The sequence below is a fragment of the Mesocricetus auratus genome, unplaced genomic scaffold (genome assembly GCF_017639785.1).
Source record: "Mesocricetus auratus isolate SY011 unplaced genomic scaffold, BCM_Maur_2.0 Super-Scaffold_100004, whole genome shotgun sequence".
Classification (NCBI taxonomy): domain Eukaryota; kingdom Metazoa; phylum Chordata; class Mammalia; order Rodentia; family Cricetidae; genus Mesocricetus; species Mesocricetus auratus.
Genome location: NW_024429189.1, coordinates 40,443,370 through 40,465,583, shown reverse-complemented (window position 1 = coordinate 40,465,583; position 22,214 = coordinate 40,443,370). Strand labels below are relative to the sequence as shown.

Below are 22,214 nucleotides of genomic sequence, written 5' to 3'. Positions count from 1 at the left end.
GAAATTAGACTTCTTATATTATCTTAGCATGCCTCCATATCCATTAGAAAAGATTACCTTCACCGTCAAATCCTCCTCTCCCAGTGTGACATGAACTTGAATCGGGGGATAGACACCTTTGTCAGCATGGTGCTCCATGGTTGCCCTCATTGCATTCTGAAATACATCAGGGTTACGTTAAAATACAGCTCTCTAAAAAGCAACCAACTACTTGCAATTTTAAACATTATGTGCATTATTTGAATTTTAAGTTTTCTTTGTCATTGGTTTGAAACTAAGGGAATTTACACCATAAAATGTTCTGGCCAGTTTTTAAAAGATGCTGAGGCGCACAAGGCCAGCACTGTCTAAGCATGGAATAGTAACAGGACACATGGCACCGGGAAAAACCACAAGGGCCAGAGGAAGCTTCAACGGAACGTGGAGTTGAGAGTGAGGGCCCTGACCGCTGAGGACTGAGCAGACCTGAGGAGAGGAGACTGCACTTTTCCGCCAATCAGTTTACTACTAGGTTCCAGACAAAAGCCACCCTCACGGCCATTATATAAATCCGTCACAGGAAAAATAAATAAATAAATAAATAAATAGATAGATAGATACGTCACAGCTTATATAAAGTTTTATTAAGTATCATAGGGCAGAATCTATACACAACTGAAATTTCAAGGGAAAAACGTGTTGAGGGCCAACTGTCTTAGCCACTGATGGATTCTGTACGTGTTAGTGTTAGTGCTAATGGATTCTCTAGGTGTTAGTGCACTCTTCCACCCTCGCTTTCTGAGCTCTCTGTGTTTCAGTACGCTGTTCTGTCTTACTTTCTTTTCCTTTCGGATTTTCAGCCCGGGTCTTGCTATGCAGCTCGGGTTGGCCTGCTGCCCTTCCTGCCTCCACTTCAAAACACGCTGGGATTACGGAGTTGCAGGTGTGTGCCACTACCCGGGCAGTCTGCTGTTGTTTTGCATTATGCAACAGATAGCTGAATCTCTCTGCTCTTCTGGCCTGTTGCTGGCCGGAGAGCGGACAGCTAAGTAGGAGGCAGTACAGGCCTGATCTAGCATAGTCATCTCAGCTGCGGGAACAAGCACAATTATCAACCACTTTCTTTCTACTAACAAGGTGGAGGGGTGGGGCGTGACTGTTGACTAGCATGCTTTTATGAGTTTTCTGAATCTGTTATAAACAGTTCTCTAAGTCCAATATAAACAACTTTCCAGGGAAAAAAACAGAAAATACCCATATTAGTGGAGCAGGCTCAAGGGCAGAAAGTTGGGAATTACTATTCTAAATATTTTGGTCTATGAAAATATGAACATAATTTTACTAAGCACCTATCCCATGCTATGCTATTATTGCCACTCAGTACATCTTTCCCAATCTTTACAAGCGTCCCTGGGGAATATCACCCTAGTTTCAAAGAGGACACCAAGGTTCAGAGAGACTGAGTCATCTGCCCAATGTCACATGGAGTCTGACTCCAGTGTGCTCTACTGTACGGAGGCACCCATCTGTACAGACACAAAGCCACTTCCAGCTAAGTGGCACAATACTGACAGGAAATGCATATCTGAACAAAACAGGAAGTCCAAAGGAATATGGTTCTTAGAACAGATTCCTGGGCTCAAGAAAGGACTGGTAAGAGTTATGTAATACTATGTTACAAACCTTGAACAGTTCAAACACCATGTGATAGAGATGGGATGGTACATAAACCACTTGTATTGTCTGTCCTGGTGAAATCGCTACAGAGCAGAAGAGAAAAATATGAAAGTACAGAGAGATGCGTTTAGAGCATTCTTAAGAATAAACTAGAGTGTTGTGGAGAAAACATTAGCTATGGAGGACACGAGGGAGGGGGCTTCACAATATTGCTTCACTGTCTCGGAGTTTTATGTGGAGAAAACATTAGCTATGGAAGACGGTACTGGGGGGGGGGGGCTTCACAACATTGCTTCACTGTCTTAAAAGTCTGAGTCCTGTACTCACACTCATAGGTGATGAGGACAAGAGTCCTGCTGCTTTTCCTCAATCTGATGGAAGAGGTTGGCCACCCGTCCTCCTATGCTTTTCTATGACAGCAAATGTTAGAAGAATTCAATCTTCAGGTAGGATTGTACTTCCTAAGATGTATATCTTAGGGAAAAAAATGTTTCACCTGGGTAGAACACTGTATATTCAAGTTCAGATATTTCTGTGGATACAGCACTGGGTTAAAAAAATTTTTTTTAAAGCTAGCATCATTTCTCAAGGGGTATGTGTATGTAACAGAGATCTCTGGGAGGACTGGGGGTAACACACGATACTTTTACAGTACTTTGACCAATAAGTAACTGGACAAGAAACCAAACTCTCTTGTGAAAACCTCCCGCTTGGAGACGTGAATGGGCTTTCTTGAAACCGCCCACATAGCTCAAACTCTCACCTGTGCCATGCGATTCTTCCTTACTGGGTGGCACCCATCAGAAAACCAGCATGGCAGGAAACCACAAGCGATTCTACCTCAACTGGGTAGCTACGCCACTGCTCCCCTCTCAGAGGTCCAGAATGCAGCTTAGTTAAAGCCTATTAAAACATATTTCCTCCTGTCACCTTCCCAAGGAGAGATTTTCCTTGTTAAACTACCATCATCAGTCTCCTTCCAAAACTCTGAACCCTTTATCCAAAGCCAGGGCTCCAGAGGGACCGTCAGAGAAAAATGGACTCTCACAGATGAGCGGCTTCATCTTTCACGCGCCCAGTCCTCTGACTTCAACATAAAAACAACTTACAATTCAGGAAGAGAAAAAGGATCAGCTTTGCTATGAGGTATACACAAAAATTAAACATAATTTTGTTGGTATTATTTTTCCCACTGTCTCTGAAAAAAATAGCAAGAAATCAAATTTATCATTTTAAAATAGAGCAAAAACAAAACACCAAAACATCTGTCCTAAGAACCACACTAAACTGTGTAGTAAGTGGAGATGCACTGCACACGTGTCTTCTGCATTCACACCTAGTGAAGAAGCTGATGGGAATCCATCACTGCTCAAGCCAACCTCAACTTGCTTCTTGGTTGTCAGAACACCCATTACTGAGGACAGACGCCACCAGGCAGGCTTACCATTTAGTTCTTCAAGTTCTAGTTCAGGAGAGTTAACATAATACAAATCACAAAGCCGCCTAGCATTTTCATAGCCATCTAGTGTGAATCAAACAAAACAAAGAAGCATTAAATAAATGTACTTCCGTCTTATGCAACAAGAGGCCAACAGCAATGACAAATGAAAACTTAAAATTCTCGGCAGAAGAAAATATACTTTAACAATCTTAGTGAGGGGAAAGTCTTTTATGTGACAAAGCCCTCTGAGCTCTGAGAAAATAATGACAGAAAGGGCCACAAAAACTTTAAAATGTCAGCATAGAAAAGCATACCATAAACAAAGCAAAAGAAAAGCAGCAGGCTAAAGAGATTATTTATACGTTAAATATATATATTTACATTAGACATTTGTTTTTGAGACATCCCAAAAACAGTTGGTAAGGGTTTAAGAGGTCGACACCTTTATTATCTAATAACCTTTTGGGGGAAGCACTGAAAATGTAAATGTTTTAAATTCTAGAATTTGTTATTATTGTTGTTTGTTGCTGTTGTTGAGGTAATGGTTTCACTGTGTAACCACACCTAGTCTGATCTCAAATTCCCTGGCTGGCCCTGAACTCACAGAGATCCACGTGCCTCTTCTTCCTTCTTGAATGCTGGGATCAAGAGTGTGCAACACCATGCCTGACAAGTCTGAGATTCTTGCTGTATACTAGCAAATCACTATATATTTAGGGATGCTCACTAAGACACTGTGAGTAACAGAAAGGAAAAAATAAAACAACCTAAGTATATATTACAAGAGCAATAGGTTTAGCACTGTGTTACATTTTACAGAGCCATTCAAATGTGGGCTATGTCCATATGGCTGTGAGTTTGTAGCAAAATGTGTGAAGCACTCCATCTTCTAAAAGCAACAAACACTGTGGTTGGAGAGATGACTCAACTGTTAAGAACACAGGCTGCTAGCCAGGTGTGGTGGTGCACACCTTTAAAACCAGCATTCGGGAGGCAGAAGCAGTCCATCTCTGAGTTCCAGGTCAGCCTGGTCTACAGACCGAGTTTCAGGACAGTTGGAGATACACAGAGAAACCCTGTCTCAAGGGGAAAAAAAAAGAGAGAGAGCACAGGCTTATTTTGCAGAGGACCTTGGTTCAATTCCCAGTATCCACATGGGAGCTCACAGCCATTTTTCTTTCTACTTCCAGGAGATCACATGCCTTCTAGCCTCCCAGAGCATAAGGCATGCACATGACATACAGACACAACCGGAGGCAAAACACCCATACACTTAAAACTGTTTTTGAAAACTTAAAAAAGTCATAAACAAATTATACATAGGTATGCACGTGGTGTCAATAAAAAATGCTTGATAAGATGCAAATCAAACTGCTATGAACTTTCACTCCCAGCACTGGGAACTAGACGGGCCAGAGTCAGAACCTGAATATCGTATTACATTGATCTTCTGGGTATGTGTGTGCATCTGTGGGCGTGTGCATGCCAAGGGTGCGGATGGAGGTCAGAGGGGCAACTTTTGGGAGTTAGTTCTCTCCTTAAAACCAACGAGTTCTTGGGATCAAATTCAGGCTTTGAGGCTTGGCAGCAAGTGTCTTTACACACTGAGGCGTCTCAGTGGCCCTGTTTTAAGAGAGGATGGGGGATAGATTTGAATTTTCTGAAGCAAAGCAGATAAATACACTTACTAAAACCACTAAACTTTACTCTATCAGGAGGGCATTACCTTACATATTGTATAATTCATGTCATGAAGTGATTTCCAAACCTAACGTTTGTTCCTAACATTTTTTTTCTCATGACACACACAGCAGTTATATAGGAAGGAAGAATACTCAGCACTTTGGTGATTTTCGCGTCCTTCTAGAAAGGACAAACACACTTACCTTTAATGACTTCAACTACGTCGCAGTTTGGATTTATGCTTCCTATGTGTTTTCGATAAGATGGGCTTCCTTTTCCACCAAATAATAAAGCTATCAAAAGTGAAAAGTCAAACAAAGTAAGCACATTTACCTAATACCCCTTTCCAGATCTAAACGATGTTTCTCTCTAAATGGTACCAAACAGTAAAACAAATATTTTCCGTAAGCGTAAAGCTGATATTTTTAAAGTCAATAAAATGCCTTCTTTGTACAGCAGTAATGGTCACTTTAAAGGTACGTTTTCTAAATAAATTTAAGAGAGCTACACACACTAACTAGCTACTTCTTTCAGTTTGGGGACACTTACAGTGCTGGTTGAGTAACATTCTAATTGAAATGCGACTCATGTAGAATCGATCCAAAAAGTACTGGACATTTTGACTGGTGACAGGATCCACCCCGAAGCTCTCCTTATATTCGGTCACACCCTGGGCCATGGTCGGAATGACATCATTATGCCGGTTTCTGATCCTTATCACTGTGTCTGTGAATCTAAACAAACGTCTTTGTCAAAACATCCAAATATTTTGACAAGTGACTTTAAGATATAAGCTGCAGCTACAAGAAGCACTAGCTCAGAGAAAGGAGCGCCAGTGGTCAAGGAAGGCTTCCTACACTTGTTTAAACACACTTCAGGTCATAAAACACACTGACTCTACTGGTGCAAGGATCTCCAAATAGAAGACTTCCACAATTCTAGGATTCCGATAGGGCTGCCACAATACTGTGAACAGTGTAAGGTTTTCCCTTGTCCACTGTTATCTAAGCATCCGAGGAGCACTAATAAGGACAGCATTCCAGAGACATGCTGCCAATGAAACCGCCCTCGCTTCCAGGGAAAAGCTCCACAGAGTCAAGATGTGTAATGGGTTGTGGATCTCCTCCCTAGAGTTCAAAGAGAGAAGAAACCACTAAAAACAGAAAAGCAAAAAACAAAAAACAACAACAACAACAAAAACCCTGATTTCATCCACCCTGAACTTACAAAGTGAGTTAGAAAAAAGAAAAGTGTTGGATTAAAAGAGATTTTCAAATCATATGGTCTTATGTCTGTCAATTTAAGGAATAAGATAAAAGACAGAAGTCTTAATTGAGATGTAACAAAACCAATCTCCTAACCTAGCCATTACTAAATTCACACTTCCAAATGAGCACTTTCCCAAGACATCAGCTTAACTAAGTACTGCTTAACTTAGTCCAATGGTTTTCTCACTGCTTAAAACACTTTTGGAATTCTTAGTTGGTAATAAATTTCAAAGGCAAGTTATTAAGACAAATTAAAAATTTTAAAAACTCCTCAAAAACAACCATCAACTGGAAATTACAATCTCCTTATTTGTTTCTCTCTTTAAAACAAAAACTGCTGAGCAGGATAGAGTAATTCACCTGCAATTCCAGACAGAGGCTGAAGCAGGTAAATCACTGTGGACTAGAAGCCAGGCTGGGCTACTCAGTGATTTCCAAGAAAACCTGGGCCACATATAAGACCCTGTCTCAGAATACAAAAATTGGTCTGGGGACACAGCACAGTTAGTAAGGTGCTTGTTGCACAACCATAAACACCTCAGTTCAATCCACACAAACTCATGTAAAAAACGCCAAGCACGGTGGCATACATTTATAATCCCAGTCCTGGAGAAGAAGATAAGATTCCTGCCTGGAGTTCACTGACCAACCAATCCAGTCTAACTGACTTTCTAGGCCAAGAGACCTCATTTCAAAGTAGGCAGATGGCAAAAGCATTGTAGATGCCAACACCGGAGGTTGTCCTCTGGCTTCCATACACGTGCACAGCAACCTGCATATGAATGAACATGCACAGGCAACTATAATCTTTAAAAGAACACAGACCAGGAGGCAATGGCACTCTACTTTAATCCCAGAACTCAGGAGGCAGAGGCAGGCGGATCTCTGTAAATCCAAGGCCAGTCTGCTCTACAAAGTGAGTTCAAGGACAGTCAGAGTTGTAACACAGAGAAACCCTGTCTTGAAACCTGCCCCCCCCTGGAATACAGATGATAGATGTTTTCAAAAGGTTCTACAGAAGTAGCAACATTTACTTTTTGCTTTGTTCCTAGTCCCTCCATTTACCAGCTACAAGACCCCAAGCTGCAACCTTCTTTATGCATAAATCCACTATCTCAGTAGACTTGTTGTAAATACATCACTCACCTAGAGAGTGATCTTCTGATGAATATTACTTTCAAACCAAAAACATGTTTGAAAAATGCAGTAGTGGCATTCCTTTTAAAAGACTGTCTAAAACAAAAAGTATACAGATTCTGAGGACAATTTATACTCTAATAACACTCATTACAAGCTAAGTAACCAGCTGGGCTTACCAACACCGGCATCTAGGCTATGAAATAACATAGGGTTTACAGTGTCTTATAAATCACAGACCACAGAAACCCAGAGCTTGTGAGCTTGCTCTTTCTCTCTTTCTTTCTTTCTTTCTTTCTTTCTTTCTTTCTTTCTTTCTTTCTTTCTTCTTTTCTTTCTTTACTTCCTTCCTTCCTTCTTTAAGATTTTTGAGACAGGGTTTCACTGTGTTGTTTTGGAGGCTGTCCTGGAACTCAGTCTGTAGACCAGGCCGGCCTCAAACTCACAGAAGTCCACCTGCCTCTGCCTCCTGTGCTGGGATTCACACCATTGCCCCAGAGCTATTTCTAGATAACAAAAGCATAAGCAGTAGTCATGTTTCAAAATTAGAGAAAAATATAGACCTGTAAGCTTGTCTTTAAAAAAGAAAATTTCCAGTTATCTGAGTGGCATCTGCACGTATCAATAAGCAGTGGGAGCAGAAGGTGCTGTCCCTTTGGGACTGTCATGCCCTTCCCAGGATAAGAGGTCTGGTGACATGCAGGCCTCTTCTATACTTTCATGGATCATCACATTTGAACTGCCTCTTCTTACAGCAAAGGGGGGCGTGGAACGCGTTTTACATCCAGGCCAGCTCCACGGTTTACACTGTCTCGCTGTCGTCAGTACCTGTGTGGGCTGCTATAAATGAATACGGTAATTATTCTGTAAGGAAAAGAAGCCTCAATGTTAATCAGTTGCCTTAAAGTGGGCCAGTGGCAAATTAAGCTAGCCACATCTACACTTTAATATGGTGTCTAAACAATATAAAATCTGGGCAGAGGCAGGTGCATCTCTGTGAATTCTCTGTAAGTTCAAGGCCAGCCTGGTCTACAAAATGAGTTCCAGGACAGCCAGGGCTACACAGGGAAACCCTGTCTCCAAAAAAAATTATATATAAAATCTGTATTTAGAATAGGATCACACAAGTATACTTACTCATAAATAGTTTTAGTATCTTCAGCACTTTTGTCCTTAAAATCAAGCAGCTCCTGAAGACTCTGGATATACCTAAAACACAAATCAGAGAGCTGAGTTTATTCATATGTGAAATTAGCACAAAGAGTATTTTTAATATTTTATAATTTTAAATTTAGAATACTCCTATAAATTATGTTTGAAGTAGGATTGTTGTTGGTTTTTTTTCTTTCTTTCTTTTTTTTGGTTTTTGTTTTTTGAGACAGGGTAAAATGCAGGCCAGGCATATACCACCAAGCCCTGCTTCAAGTGGTACCGGAATCAACTCTGGAATTTGTCCACTCAGAGCAAGTGCTCTATTAGCTGAGCTACATACTAGTCCAAAAATAGAATTTTTACACCCATTAGCATTTGAGAGATGGCTCAGTGGTTAAGAGTACTTTCTGCTCTTTCAGACAACCCAAGTTCAGTTCCCAGCACCCACAGAAGACAGATTATAACCATCAGTGCCTCCAGCTCCAGGTGACCCAACACCCTCTTCTGGTCTCCATGGGCATCCACACACACAGCACACAATCATGTAGACAAAGACAGACAGACACAAACACATATATTTTCCACCATTGAAATCACAGATAAAGGCCAGGAATGGTAGAGCATGCCTTTTGCCCCAGCATTTGGGAAGCAAATAGATCTCCGTGAATTCAAAGCCAGACTGGTCCACATATCAAGTTCCAGGACAGCCAGAGCTAAACAGTGAGACCCTGTCTCAAAAACAAAAACCAAAGAAAAAAAACCAAACAGATGTTGTGAAATATTTGTTTACACTGTAAAGATGTGTCTCTGCCTAAGGCACCTTCTAATTGGTTTAATAAAGAGCTACATGGCCAATAGCTAAGCAGGAGAGAACAGGCGGGAACTTCCAGGCAGACAGGAAAACTGGGAGGGGGAATCTAGGTGCACAGAGTCAGCAGAAGACACAGGGAGAACAGGACGTACAGTATAACGCATGTGGCAGAATGTAGACCAATATAAACAGGTTAATTTAAGTTTTAAGAGCAGGTTGAAAACAAGCCTAAACCAAAGCTGAGCTTTCATAATTAATAAGTCTCTGTGTCTTTATCTGTGAGCTGGTGGCACAAAGAGAAATCCAGCTACCACCGATAAGGAGTGGAGAGTCCTTTGGTGGCAAAGTATTTGCCCCTCATCACATGTAAAAACAAAGGTCAGTAGGTCAAATTTGAATTAAGAGTTAAAGATTTACATTCTAAACCCTACAAGTTTTTTAATCTTTTACATCACACTGCATCCTGAGAACTGAACTGTCACTACTAACAATGATCATGGGTAAAATTGCTTGTCTTAGTCACAGCAAAATAAGGGGTATACCTTGCTCTAAGAATCTAACTTAAGTGGGCTGGAGAGATGGCACAGAGGTTATAAGCTCTGGCTGCTCTTCAAGAGGTCTTGAATTCAATTCCCAGCAACCACATGGTGGCTCACAGCCATCTATGATGAGATCTGGTGTGCAGGCAGACACACAGGCAGAACGCTGTGTACATAATAAATAAATAAATCTTAAAAAAAAAGAGGCTAACTTAAATGTAAGTGTTTGTGTTTTAAGACCTTAATTATACCATGAGTGCAAAGTCAGCCTGGTCTACAAAGTGAATTCCAGGACATGCTCCAAAGCTACGGAGAAAGCACATCTCGAAAAAAACCAAAACAAAAACACCTTAAATGTTTAGGTCCAGTCAGCAAGTACTTAATGAAAGCCTACAATCTATCATATAGAAAACACACAAGCGACAGTGGATCTGGATCCCACACAGACGGGATTCAGCCCACCTAGAGACTGCCAGCTTCCAAGTCCATTCTTCACCTACAGGACAGGTGAGGTAAGTGTAGGTCTGTCTCCAGCCTGCTTTCCGGTGGCCTGGGTGGCCTGAGCAGAACCAGCAGGGACCTGAGGACTGCGCACAGCAGATCCAGATCCCAGCCCGACGGGATTCAGCCCGCCCAGAGACTGCCAGCTTCCAAGTCCCATTCTCCACCAATGGGACAGGCGAGGAGAGGGTCCAGCTTACCCAGAGTTTGCTAAGGTCCCGATACTAGGACGGCCTCCATCCACGCAAGAGGAAAGCCACCAGGATATTGGACCTGCTCCCACCCACTGGAAAGGGGTCACATACCCATCAGGGGAGGAAGAGACTCCTTCTGCATCCACAGGAAGAAATGATGGGAAGGAGACAATACAAAAACACACCCACCAACAGAAAAACCAATATGACACCACCAGAAACTGGAGAATCTACACCCGCAAGACCTGAACAGTCCATTGCAGAAGAAGCAGATGAGAAAGACCTTAAAAACAACTTCATGAAAATGATAGAGGCCCTCAGAAGATATGAGAAAATCCCTTAAAAACATGGAAGAAAAAAACAAACCAAAAAATACAAGAAATGGAGGAAAAAACAATCCAAAAAATGCAAGAATTGGAAGAAAAGACAAACCAAAAACTTCCAATAAATGCAAGAAAGAGAGGAAAAGACAAAGCAAAAATTACAAGAAACAATTCAAAAAGTACAAGGGTTGAAAGCTGAAATAGAGACAATTAAAAAAAATACCGTCTGAAGGAATGCTGGAAATAGAAAAGCTGGGCAAACAGTCAGGTACTACAGATACAAGCATAACCAACAGAATACAAGAGATGGAAGAAAGAATCTCAGGTGTTGAAGATACACTAGGGGAAATAGATTCATCAACCAAAGAAAATCTTTTTTTTTTAAAGATTTATTTATTTATTATGAATACAACATCCTGCCTCCATGTACGTCTGCAGGCCAGAAGAGGGCACCAGATCTCATTACAGATGGTTGTGAGCCACCATGTGGTTGCTGGGAATTGAACTCAGGACCTCTGGAAGAGCAGCCACTGCTCTTTAACCTCTGAGCTATCTCTCCAGCCCAACCAAAGAAAATCTTAAGTCCAACAAATCCCTAACACAAAATATCCAGGAAATATGGGACACCATGAAAAGACCAAACCTAAGAATAATAGGTATAAGAAGAAGGTGAAGAAATCTACCTCAAAGGGGCAGAAAACATATTCAACAAAATCATAGAAGAAAACTTTCCCAACTTAAAGAAAGACATGCCAATGAAAGTACAAGAAGCCTACAGAGCACCAAATAGAGTGGACCACAAAAGGAAATCCCCCTCGCCACATAATAGTAAAAACCACCGAACATACAGAACAAAGAAAGAATATTAAGAGCAGGAAAAGGAAAAAGGCCAAGTAACATACAAAGGCAAACCTATCAGAATCGCACCTGACTTCTCCATGGAAACTCTGAAAGCCAGAAGGTCCTGGATAGATATTCTACCAACACTAAGAGACCACAGATGCCAACCCAGACTGCTATACCAAGCAAAGCTTTCAATCACTATAGATGGAGAAAACAAGATATTCCATGACCAAACCAGATTTAAACAATACGTATCCACTAATCAAACCCTACAAAAAGTTCTGGAAGGAAAACCCCAACCCAAGGGAGTTAATTACAGCCAGAAAAACATAGACAATATATAATCCCACCTTACTAACAGCCAAAAGAAAAAAGGTGGAAATCCACATATAATTCCACCACCATCAACTATTTCAAAACAAACAAGAATGAGCAATCAATATTAATGGTCTTAACTTGCCCATAACGAGACACAGGCTAACAGAATGGATTCGAAGACAGAACCCATCCTTCTGATGCATACAAGAAACACACCTCAGCCTCAAAAACAGACATTACCTCAGAGTTAAGGTTTGGGAAAAGATTTTCCAATCAAATGGACCCAAGAAACAAGCGGGGGTAGCAATCCTAATATCTAACAATTTGTATTTCAAAATAAAATCAATCAAAAAAGATGAAGGAGGGCACTTCATACTCATCACAGGAGAAATCCACCAAGATGAAGTTTCAATTTTGAACATCTATGTCCCAAATATAAAGGCACCCACGTTCAAAAAAGAAACATTACTAAAACTCAAATCACATATGAAGTCCCATACACTTATAGTGGGAGACTTCAACCTCTAGACAGGACTACCAGACAGAAACTTAACAAAGAAGCAAAGGAACTAATAGAAGTTATGACCCAATTGGGATTAACAGACATCTATAAAACATTTCACCCAAATAAAAAAGAATATACCTTCTTCTCAGCGCCACATGGAACCTTCTAAAAAATCGACCACATACTTGGCAACATATCAAACCTCAATAGGTACAAAAAAATTGGAATAACTCCATGCACCTTATCAGACCACCATGCGTTAAAATTAGAATTCAACAACAACACAAATTGCAGACACCCTACAAAATCATGGAAGTTGAATAATGCACAATTGCACCATTCCTGGGTCAATGAAGAAATAAAAAAAGAAATTAAAGACTTCCTAGAATTCAATGAGAATGACGGCACAATATACCCAAACTTATGGGACACTTTGAAAGCAGTGCTACAAGGGAAGTTCATAGCACTAAGTGCCCACATGAAGAAACTAGAGGATAGTTACACTAGAGAATTAGCAGCACAACTGAAAGCTCTAGAACACAAACAAGCAAATTCACCCAGAAGGAGTAGATGCCAGGAAATAATCAAATTGAGGGCTGAAATCAATAAATCAGAGGCTAGGAAAACAATACAAAAAAAAAATCAATGTAAGGAAGAGTTGGTTCTTTGAGAAAATCAACAAGATAGATAAACCTTTATCCAAACTTACCAAATGACAGAGTGTAAACATGCAAATTAACAAAATCACAAATGAAAAGGGGGACATAACAACGGACACTGAGGAAATCCAGAGAATCATCAGGTTATACTTTGAAAACCTGTATTCCACACAATTTGAAAATCTAAAGGAAATGGACAATTTTCTGGATAGATATCACTTTCCAAAATTAAATCAAGAACAGATAAGCAATTTAAATAGACCTATAACCTCTAAGGAAATAGAAGCAGTCAATCAAAAGTCTCCCAACTAAAAAAAGCCCAGGGCCAGATGGCCTCAGTGCAGAATTCTACCAGAAATTCAAAGAACAGCTTATACCAATTCTTCTCAAAGTGTTCCACACAATAGAAGCAGAAGGGTCTTTGCGAAACTCTTTCTATGAGGCTTCAATAACCTTGACACCCAAGCCACACAAAGACACAACTAAGAAAGAGAACTTCAGACCAATATCCTTCATGAACATGATGCAGAAATACTCAATAAAATACTGGCACATCAGATCCAAGAACACATCAGAAAACTCATCCACCATGATCAAGAAGGCTTCATCCCAGGCATGCAGGGTTGGTTCAACATACGAAAATCCATCAATGTAATCCACCATATAAACAAGCTGAGAAACAAAAATCACATGATCATCTCACTGGATGCTGAAAAAGCCTTTGACAAAATTTAACACCCCTTCATGATAAAGGTCTTGGAGAGATCTGAGATGACAGGAACTTACCTCAACATAATAAAAGCTATATACAGCAAACCAACAGGCAACATCAAACTAAATGGACAGAAACTCAACACAATTCCTCTAAGATCAGGAACAAGACAAGGCTGTCCACTCTCTCCATACCTCTTCAATATTGTACTTGAAGATCAAGCTAGCCAATATGACAACAAAAGGAGATCAAGGGGATACAAATTGGAAAGGAAGAGGTCAAACTTTGACTATTTGCAGATGATATGATAGTTTACATAAGTGACCCAAAAAGTCCACCAGGGAACTCCTGCAGCTGATAAATACTTTCAACAAAGGGACAGGATACAAGATCAACTCAAGAAAATCAGTAGCCCTACTATATACAGACAATAAAAGGGCTGAAACATCACCCTTTACAATAGCCACAAACAACATAAAATACCTTGGGGTAATGCTAACCAAACAAGTGAAAGACCTATATCACAAGAACTTTGAGTCTTTAAAGAAAGAAATTAAAGAAGACACCAGAAGGTGGAAAGATCTCCCATGCTCTTGGATAGGTAGGATCAACATAGTAAAAATGGCAATCTTACCAAAAGCAATATACAGATTTAACGCAATCCCCATTAAAATCCAGAACAATTCTTCACAGACCTTGAAAGAACAATAATCAACTTTGTATGGAAAAACAAAAGACCCAGGATAGCCAAAACAACCTTATTCAACAAAGCAATATCTGGAGACATCGCCATCCCTGACTTCAAGCTCTATTATAGAGCTGTAGTCCTGAAAACAGCTTGGTATTGGCACAAAAATAGACAGGCAGACTAATGGAATCAAACTGAATACCCTGATATTAACCCATACATGTATGAACATCTGATTTTTGACAAAGAAGCTAAAAATATACAATGGAAAAAAGAAAGCATCTTCAACAAATGGTGCTGGCATAACTGGATGTTGGCATGTATAAGAATGCAGATAGATCCATGTCTATCTCCATGCACAAAACTTAAGTCCAAATGGATCAAAGACCTCAACATATCCAGCCACACTGAACCTCTTAGAAGAGAAAATGGGAGGTACCCTTGAACAAATTGGTACAGGAGACTGCTTCCTGAACATAACTCCAGTAGTACAGACACTAAGATCGACAATTAATAAATGGGACCTCCTGAAACTGAGAAGCTTCTGTAAGACAAAGGACATAGTCAACAAGACAAAAAGGCACCCCACAGAATGGGAAAAGATATTCACTAACCCCGACATCTGACAGAGGGCTGATCTCCAAAATTTACAAAGAACTCAAGAAGCAAGTCTCCAAAACACCAAAGGATCCAATCAAAAAATGGGGTACAGAACTAAATAGAGAATTCTCAAAAGAGGAGACTAAAATAGCTGAGAGACGCTTGAAAAAGTGCTCAACATCCCTAGCCATCCGGAAAATGAAAATCAAAACAACTCTGAGATACCATCTCACTCCTGTCAGAATAGCTAAAATCAAAAACTCCAATGACGGTTTATGTTGGAGAGGATGCGGAGAAAGGAGAACACTCCTCCACTGCTGGTGGGAGTGCCGACTTGTACAGCCACTTTGGAAATCAGTATGGAGATTCCTCAGGAAAATGGGAATCAGTCTACCACAAGACCCAGCAATTCCACTCTTAGGCATATACTCAAAAGATACACATTCATATACAACAAGGATGTCTGTTCTACTACGTTCATAGATAGCAGCATTATTTATAATAGCCAGAACCTGGAAGCAACCTAGATGCCCCTCAACTGAAGAGTGGATAGAGAACATGTGGTACATATACACAATGGAGTACTATTCAACGGAAAAAAAAAAAACAATGGGCTGGGCGTTGGTGGCGCACGCCTTTAATCCCAGCACTTGGGAGGCAGAGGCAGGCGGATCTCTGTGAGTTCGAAGCCAGTCTGGTCTATAAGAGCTAGTTCCAGGACAGCCTCCAAAGCCACAGAGAAACTCTGTCTCGAAAAAAAAAAACCAAAAAAAAAAAAAATGGAATCTTGAAATTTGCAGGCAAATGGATGGCACTAGAAGAAACCATCCTGAGTGAGGTAATCCAGTCGCAAAAAGAGAAACATGGTATGTACTTACTCGTTTATGGATTTTAGACATGAATCAGGGGAGTGCCAGCATACAATCCCACTGCCAGAGAGTCTAGGACACAGAACCTTCATCCAGCGACTGATAGAAGCAGAGGCATACACCCACAGACAAACACTGAACTGAACTCCTGGAATCCAGTGACAGAAAGAGAGAACTGATGGGCAAAGGGGTTAAGACTGGGCTGGTTTAACCCACAGAAACAGCTGACCTGAACAAGGGGGAGCTCTTGGACTCCAGACTGATGGCTGTGTGGAAAGCATGGGACTGAACCAGACCTCCTGAATGTGGGTGTCAGTGAGGAGGCTTAGATAATCTTTGGGGCCTTGGGTAGTATTTATCCCTGGCATACAAACAGACTTTGAGTGCCCATGCCACAATATGGGAGGCTCTCTCAGTCAGGACTCTTGGGGGAGGGCCTAGGCCCTGCCCTGAATGAAATGACAGTTACTGGAGATCCACCATGGAGGGCCTCACCCTCCTTGGGGATCGGAGTAGAGATTGGGTGGGGGACTGGGGGGCCTGGTGGGGACGGTGGAGGAGGAGGGGAGGAGGGGAGGGAGAGAGAGCTGGGATTGACATGTGAAACAAGATTGTTTCTAACCTAAATTAAAAAAATAATTAAAAAAAAAGAAAACACACAAGCAATTAAAATGTAAGTTTTTAATTTACCCAACAATTCAAGGTAGGTGAGCATTTTAAGACAAAACAAGAAAGGCCAAATGACTTTCTCAACATCACAGAGCTAAACATAAGGGTACCACAGTGCAGGGGCTGAAAACACCTCCACAATCATTAGGCCATCCTTACAGTATAAACCCTGCATGATGTGCCTGGAAGCACTTCACACAGCCCTGGTTTTGCAGGGATAGAGCAAGGAAAGGGCCTTTAATGTCCAACAGTGTCTGTCCTAGCCTGCATTGGACCTTGCTGCATTCAAAAGCCCAGCGAGTCGCATAGCTGCTTTGGCAAGAAAAAGTCTTTTAGACCAAGAAAATGGTCTCTAGGAGATATTTAAATCTCTTCCCCTTATGAGGCAAAATCAGATTTGAAATAGCAGGATAATCTAGTTTTCATGAACTATAAAGAATGGGAAAGGCTTCCTTAGAAGATTAAATTTTCTCTTGTGTATCCCATGATACTCTCTGAACCACTTTCTCACTTAACTACATGAACTAACTAACCTCTGGGGACCAACACAGCAGTCATTCTTCTTTTGCTTATTTCTTATTTACTCGTGTGTGTGTGTGTGTGTGTGTGTGTGTGTGTGTGTGTGTGTGTGTAAAACTTCAGGTCAGAAGAGCTTGACACACCCCCTGGAGCTACAGTTAAGGGCAGTTATGAGTGGCCTGACCTTGGTCCTCTGGAAGAGCAATAAACACTTTTAAACACTGAGCCAAATTTCCAGGCTCTTGTTTATCTTCTTGTGATAATGACTTATTTTTAATTATGTGTACATACATGTTGGGGGAATATGTACACATGTAAGTACAGGGGTCCTCAGAGTCCAGAAGAAGGTGTTGGATCCTTTGAATCTGGAGTTATAGGTGATTGGGAAACTCCCAATGTGAGTACTGGGAGTAGAATTATAGTTCCTATAAATAGAAAATTAGCCTTTCCATTAATCATAATTGGGTAATGTTTTGCAGTGACTCCCCCCACACACACACTTAATGCTTGACTCTGAACATATATATAAACAAAAATTTCGCTTAATATTTGTCCCCCTAGCATGGTAGCTCATGATTTTAACTCCAGTATTGGGAAGGCAGAGGCAGGAGGATCTCTGTGAGTTCAAGGTCAGCCTGGTCTATATAGTGAGTTCCAGGCTAGCCAGGAATACACAGAGACCCCATCTCATAATAAAAAAAAAATCAGCTTGTAGCTGGACATGACAGCATACACCTGTAATTCCAGTTCCAAGAAGGAAGAGGCAAGAGTATCTCTGCATGTTCAATGTCAGCCTGGTATGCACCATGAGCTCCAGGCTGCCCAGGACAGTCTCCCAAAATAACAAGGACCAAGAACCAGAAAGATGGCTCCGTGAGTAAAGGTACCAGCCCTCAAGCCTGGCTAACAAAAAATGTGATACCTGGACCCCACATGGTGGAAGGAGAGAACTGATTCTTGCAAGTTGTTCTCTAATCTCCACAGGAATTTGAGCACATTGGCCTGTTCTCTCTCTTCTCTGTCTCTCTCTCTCAAACAAACGCATGCACACACGCACACAATGTTTAAAATATATCTAAAAACAAAGTTAACAGCACTTTAAAATTAACAAGTAGGCTGTGGTGACACATGCTTATAATCCTAGCACCAGGGAGGTGAAGACAGGAAGACTGTCTTAAAATAAATAAATAAATAAATAAATAAATAAATAAATAAATACTAAAAGTAAAGGATTGGGACAGGCGGCCACATAAAAAATGTGTACCCTTAAAACTTCTATTATCAGACTAGAGAAATGGCCTCAATGGTCAAGAAAACTTCCTGCTCTTCCAAAGGACCTGGGTTCAGTTTTCAGCACCCGCATCGCAGCTCACAACCATCTGTAACTCCAGGTCCAGGGGATCCGATGCCCACTTCTGGCTCACAGACACCAGACACACCTTTGGTGCACAGATGTATATCTAGGCAAAAACACTCACACACATTAAAAAGAAAAACAAAACAAAAAAAACTTTAAAATTTAAAAAACCTTTTATTTTCATTTTGGGGATACTGAGAGGGAGAAAGTGGTCAATGCACTCACTACACCATCACAATGAGCTCATTAATACAGACGTTAATAACAAGCAGAGTAAGAGTTCTAACTTTTGTGGTTTTTATTGTTTGAAAGAGAATCTCACTTAGATGAGTCTGGCCTAGAATCTGCTGCATAACCAAGCTCGACCTTGAACTTCTGATCTTTCTGCCTCCACTTCCCAAGAGTGCTGCCATTACAGGTGCTTACCACTTCCTCCGGGGTGCTGAGGTTGAGACCAGGACTTAGTGCATGCCAGCAATCACTCCATCAGCTACACTACATCCATCCCTTAGCCTTTGTAATTTATAAAAAGATGTACTTCACCAAAATAAACTGGTTTTATAATAAAATACAAGCAGCCCTGAATACATGTCATCATTTTGAAGGCACTATGGCATAGCAGCAGCAGCAGCAAAGAAATCTGGGCTTGAAACCCAGGACACCACTCTGTCCCTATACCCAAAGGACTGCATAGTGTCTTAGCTTCCTCGCCATTAAAAGGAGTGGATCACACCTACCAGGCATGGTTAAAAGACTAAGAAATGTGTATACATATACAGCCACCAGCAAAGGGTGGGTATTTTTCTCATTAGAATATAACATTCCTGCAGAGACAGTAACGTAAATCTTAACTTAGTATTTCTGTACAGGCCTGATTGGTTTTCTCAAAACCAAGGAACTGTAATCAAGTACGGCGTTGAGAAGACAAAACACAGAGAGAGCAGAGTATTGCCTTGATTGCCTTAGAGTCTACTGAAGAGCACGTGCAGGGCAAGAAGTGACCCAACAGTTAGGAGCACTTGCTGCTCTAGGGGAGGACTCAGACTGGGTTCCCACCACCCACATAAGGTCCACCACCCACCCAGTTTACATCTGCCATAACTCTAGTTCCTGGGGATGTTGTGCCCTCTTCTGGCTTCCACAAGCACCTGCACATATGTGGCACACACACACACACACATACACACACACACACACACACACACAATAAAGGCAGGGCATGGTGGTACAAACCCTTAATCCCAGCACTTGGGAGGAAAAATCAAGCAGATCTTTTTGAATTTGAGACCAGCATGGTCTACATATTGGGACCCTATCTCAAATAAATAAGTTAATCTACAACACTGGAAGACAGAGACAAGTGGACCTCTCTGAATTTGAGGCCATCCTAATCTACATAGAGCCGTATGAGACCCTGTCTCAAAAAAATAAATAAATAAAGTAATAAGAAAAAGTATTTTAACCTTGAACAAAGTCCACAAGTCCACCGAAACTGTAAACACAGGATGGGACTCTTACCAACTTTGCACCAACTGTACTGATGGCGTCCTGAGAAGATTGTCTGGAAGAAGGCTTATTTCTTTCATTATATTTGCCAATCTAACAGGCAACTCTTGTCGCAGAAACATAAATGAGGTCTTTTCACAAGCATTTACCGATCCTGAAACCAAGCACAGTGGAAAAGTGGTAAGTACAAGGCACACGCTCTCAGGAGCCAGGAAGTGAGAGGAAAGGGGAGTCACTTGGCAAGGGCATGATGGTAGAATTACCAAAGTGAAGCAAAGGGATATCCAGGCAAGGCTGAGCTAACTGGCCTACAAAGAAACTCTGACGCCAGTATGACGCTCCATTTCCTGTATTCCAACCATTCAGTAGGTACTTTGTTAAACTTTACACTTACTATCCATTTCAGGATTACGATAAATTGAATGCTTTAAGGCGTGGGGCCTATGAGTAGAGGTGAGAAAAGCCCATTCTATGTGCCCACTGCTGTTACCCTTTAGAAATTCTGATCCCTGACTCTGGGTAAATTTTGACCAGGTATGTCAAGATTGACTAGACAAATACCAATCACCAGAATAGAATCAATACAAACAAGGTTTTCAGGCAACGGGGGCAAAGACCACCAGCAGTCAGCAGCCATCAAGTAGAACCTACTCCAGTGTCTGACTCCTGGGAAATTCACCTGCCCTTCTCCACTCTTGAATCCAGATGTTTGGCAGCTTCACTTACACTAAAGTCATATTGCAGCAATCCGTTTGAAACTAATTCAATCTTGCAGACGAAACCCTAGCAGAAACTATCTTGTCAACAGTAGAAGTATTATTAAGGAAAACATCTTGCAAAAGTTTAATCCACGAACAAGGTGAACAAGGTACCGCACCACAGTACAGGCATTTAAAAACAACAGCAAAACAAAACAAAACACACTCACACACACAAAAAAACGGGACCTTGTGTACTCACTTGAAAAACAAATACAAGAAAACCACCTGTCACTGCAAACCACAATTTTAAGATAAAGCATCCTGCCAGCCATGCCTCTTATCTCCCATGCCTGCCAAACATGTTATAACGTGACAACACGACACAGAGACAACTTGTTTTACTCCAGAACTTTTGAATTTCGATGTAAGAATTTGTATTAAGCATCTGCGTCCCTGCCCCTGCCCCTGCCCCTGCCCCTGCCCCGTTACTCATGATGAGACGTCAAAGGCCTAATTCTGCAGTTCCTTCTGCAATTCTGTATCACACAGACAAGACATGCACTTTACTCCTGCTTGAAGCTGACTGCTGATGAAACGAACTTGTTCTCGGTGGAAACAGTGGCGAGGAAAGAACTGGGCCAGTAGTAACTTGTTTTCCTGCCATCACGCCACTCTAGGCGATCATCGATGTGCTGGCACTCATCTTGCCTCTGCAGAACGCCACCCTCGAAGCAGTGTGCGCTCTGGCCTTGAACCTGAGCAAGACTGCCCGGAAGACACCGAGTCCCGAGCTCGTACCTGCGCACGTGCGCGCAAGGTTGCAGCCCGCGGGGGCCCCCAGCTTTGTTTTTCTCGCACACTACGGTCTCAAACCCCGGTTACGTGCCCGGCCTGCCAGCTCCCGCACCCTCCGGGGAGGAAGGAAGCACCTAAGACACAAGGGGAGGCGACAAGAGGGAGGAGGGGTGCGCTTGGGAGGACGGGGCCCGCACACGAAAGCCCGGCCGCCCTCACCGAAGTCCAGGAACTGCTTCATGGAGAGCGGCGACGGCGAGAAGCGCGCGTAGAAGTCCACCTGGCCCGGAACGCCGCGCTCCGACTCCGGCCCGGGGCCCGAGGCCGAGCCGGAGGCCAGACTGCGGCTGGCACTGGGGACCTCGCGGGGCAGTCTGACGCCCCGGCCGCCACGAAGCAGCCTCACCAGCCTCATACCGAGCCCTGCCGACGGAGCCGAGCGCCCGGCGCCAGCCTGCAGCTCTGAGCTGCAACCGGGGCGCTACGTGCGGGACGTGGCGGGCCGCGGAGGCGGGGAGCTGCTGTCAGCGCCACGGCCACCGCCCCCTCGCAAGAGCCACGCCCTCGTGGGCGGAGCCCCGAAAGGATGGAGGGGGGAGGAAAAACAGGGTGCGCTAACCAAAACGCCTCCATGCAATGTGGGAGTGTCCTCGAGAAGACGAAGTCCGGAGAAGAAAACAGGGAGCGCTAGCCACAGCCCCTCAGTGAAGCCACACCCCTTCTGAGCTGATCCCCGGGAGGACGGAGGCGGAGTAAGGGAAAAAGGGA

The 22,214-nt window shown here is 42.3% G+C and overlaps 1 protein-coding gene across 2 annotated transcripts in view; it reads right to left on the bottom strand.

Moving 5' to 3' along the window:
* Window positions 1–21,971, bottom strand: part of Pdk1 (pyruvate dehydrogenase kinase 1) — a 36,237-nt gene extending 14,266 nt beyond the window's left edge. The window contains exons 1-8 of one of the 2 annotated variants that reach the window (XM_040745569.1): window positions 21,666–21,970; window positions 19,963–20,104; window positions 8,323–8,394; window positions 5,330–5,514; window positions 4,984–5,073; window positions 3,101–3,178; window positions 1,663–1,739; window positions 58–156 (exon numbers count right to left, since the gene is read on the bottom strand). In XM_040745569.1, the coding sequence (XP_040601503.1) occupies window positions 58–156; window positions 1,663–1,739; window positions 3,101–3,178; window positions 4,984–5,073; window positions 5,330–5,514; window positions 8,323–8,394; window positions 19,963–20,104; window positions 21,666–21,861 (939 nt within the window). In that variant the 5' untranslated portion in view covers window positions 21,862–21,970. Of the gene's footprint in view, window positions 1–57; window positions 157–1,662; window positions 1,740–3,100; window positions 3,179–4,983; window positions 5,074–5,329; window positions 5,515–8,322; window positions 8,395–19,962; window positions 20,105–21,665 lie in introns of both variants that reach the window. The other variant, XM_040745570.1, reaches the window with a different exon arrangement.
* Between the last annotated feature and the right edge of the window lie 243 nt (window positions 21,972–22,214).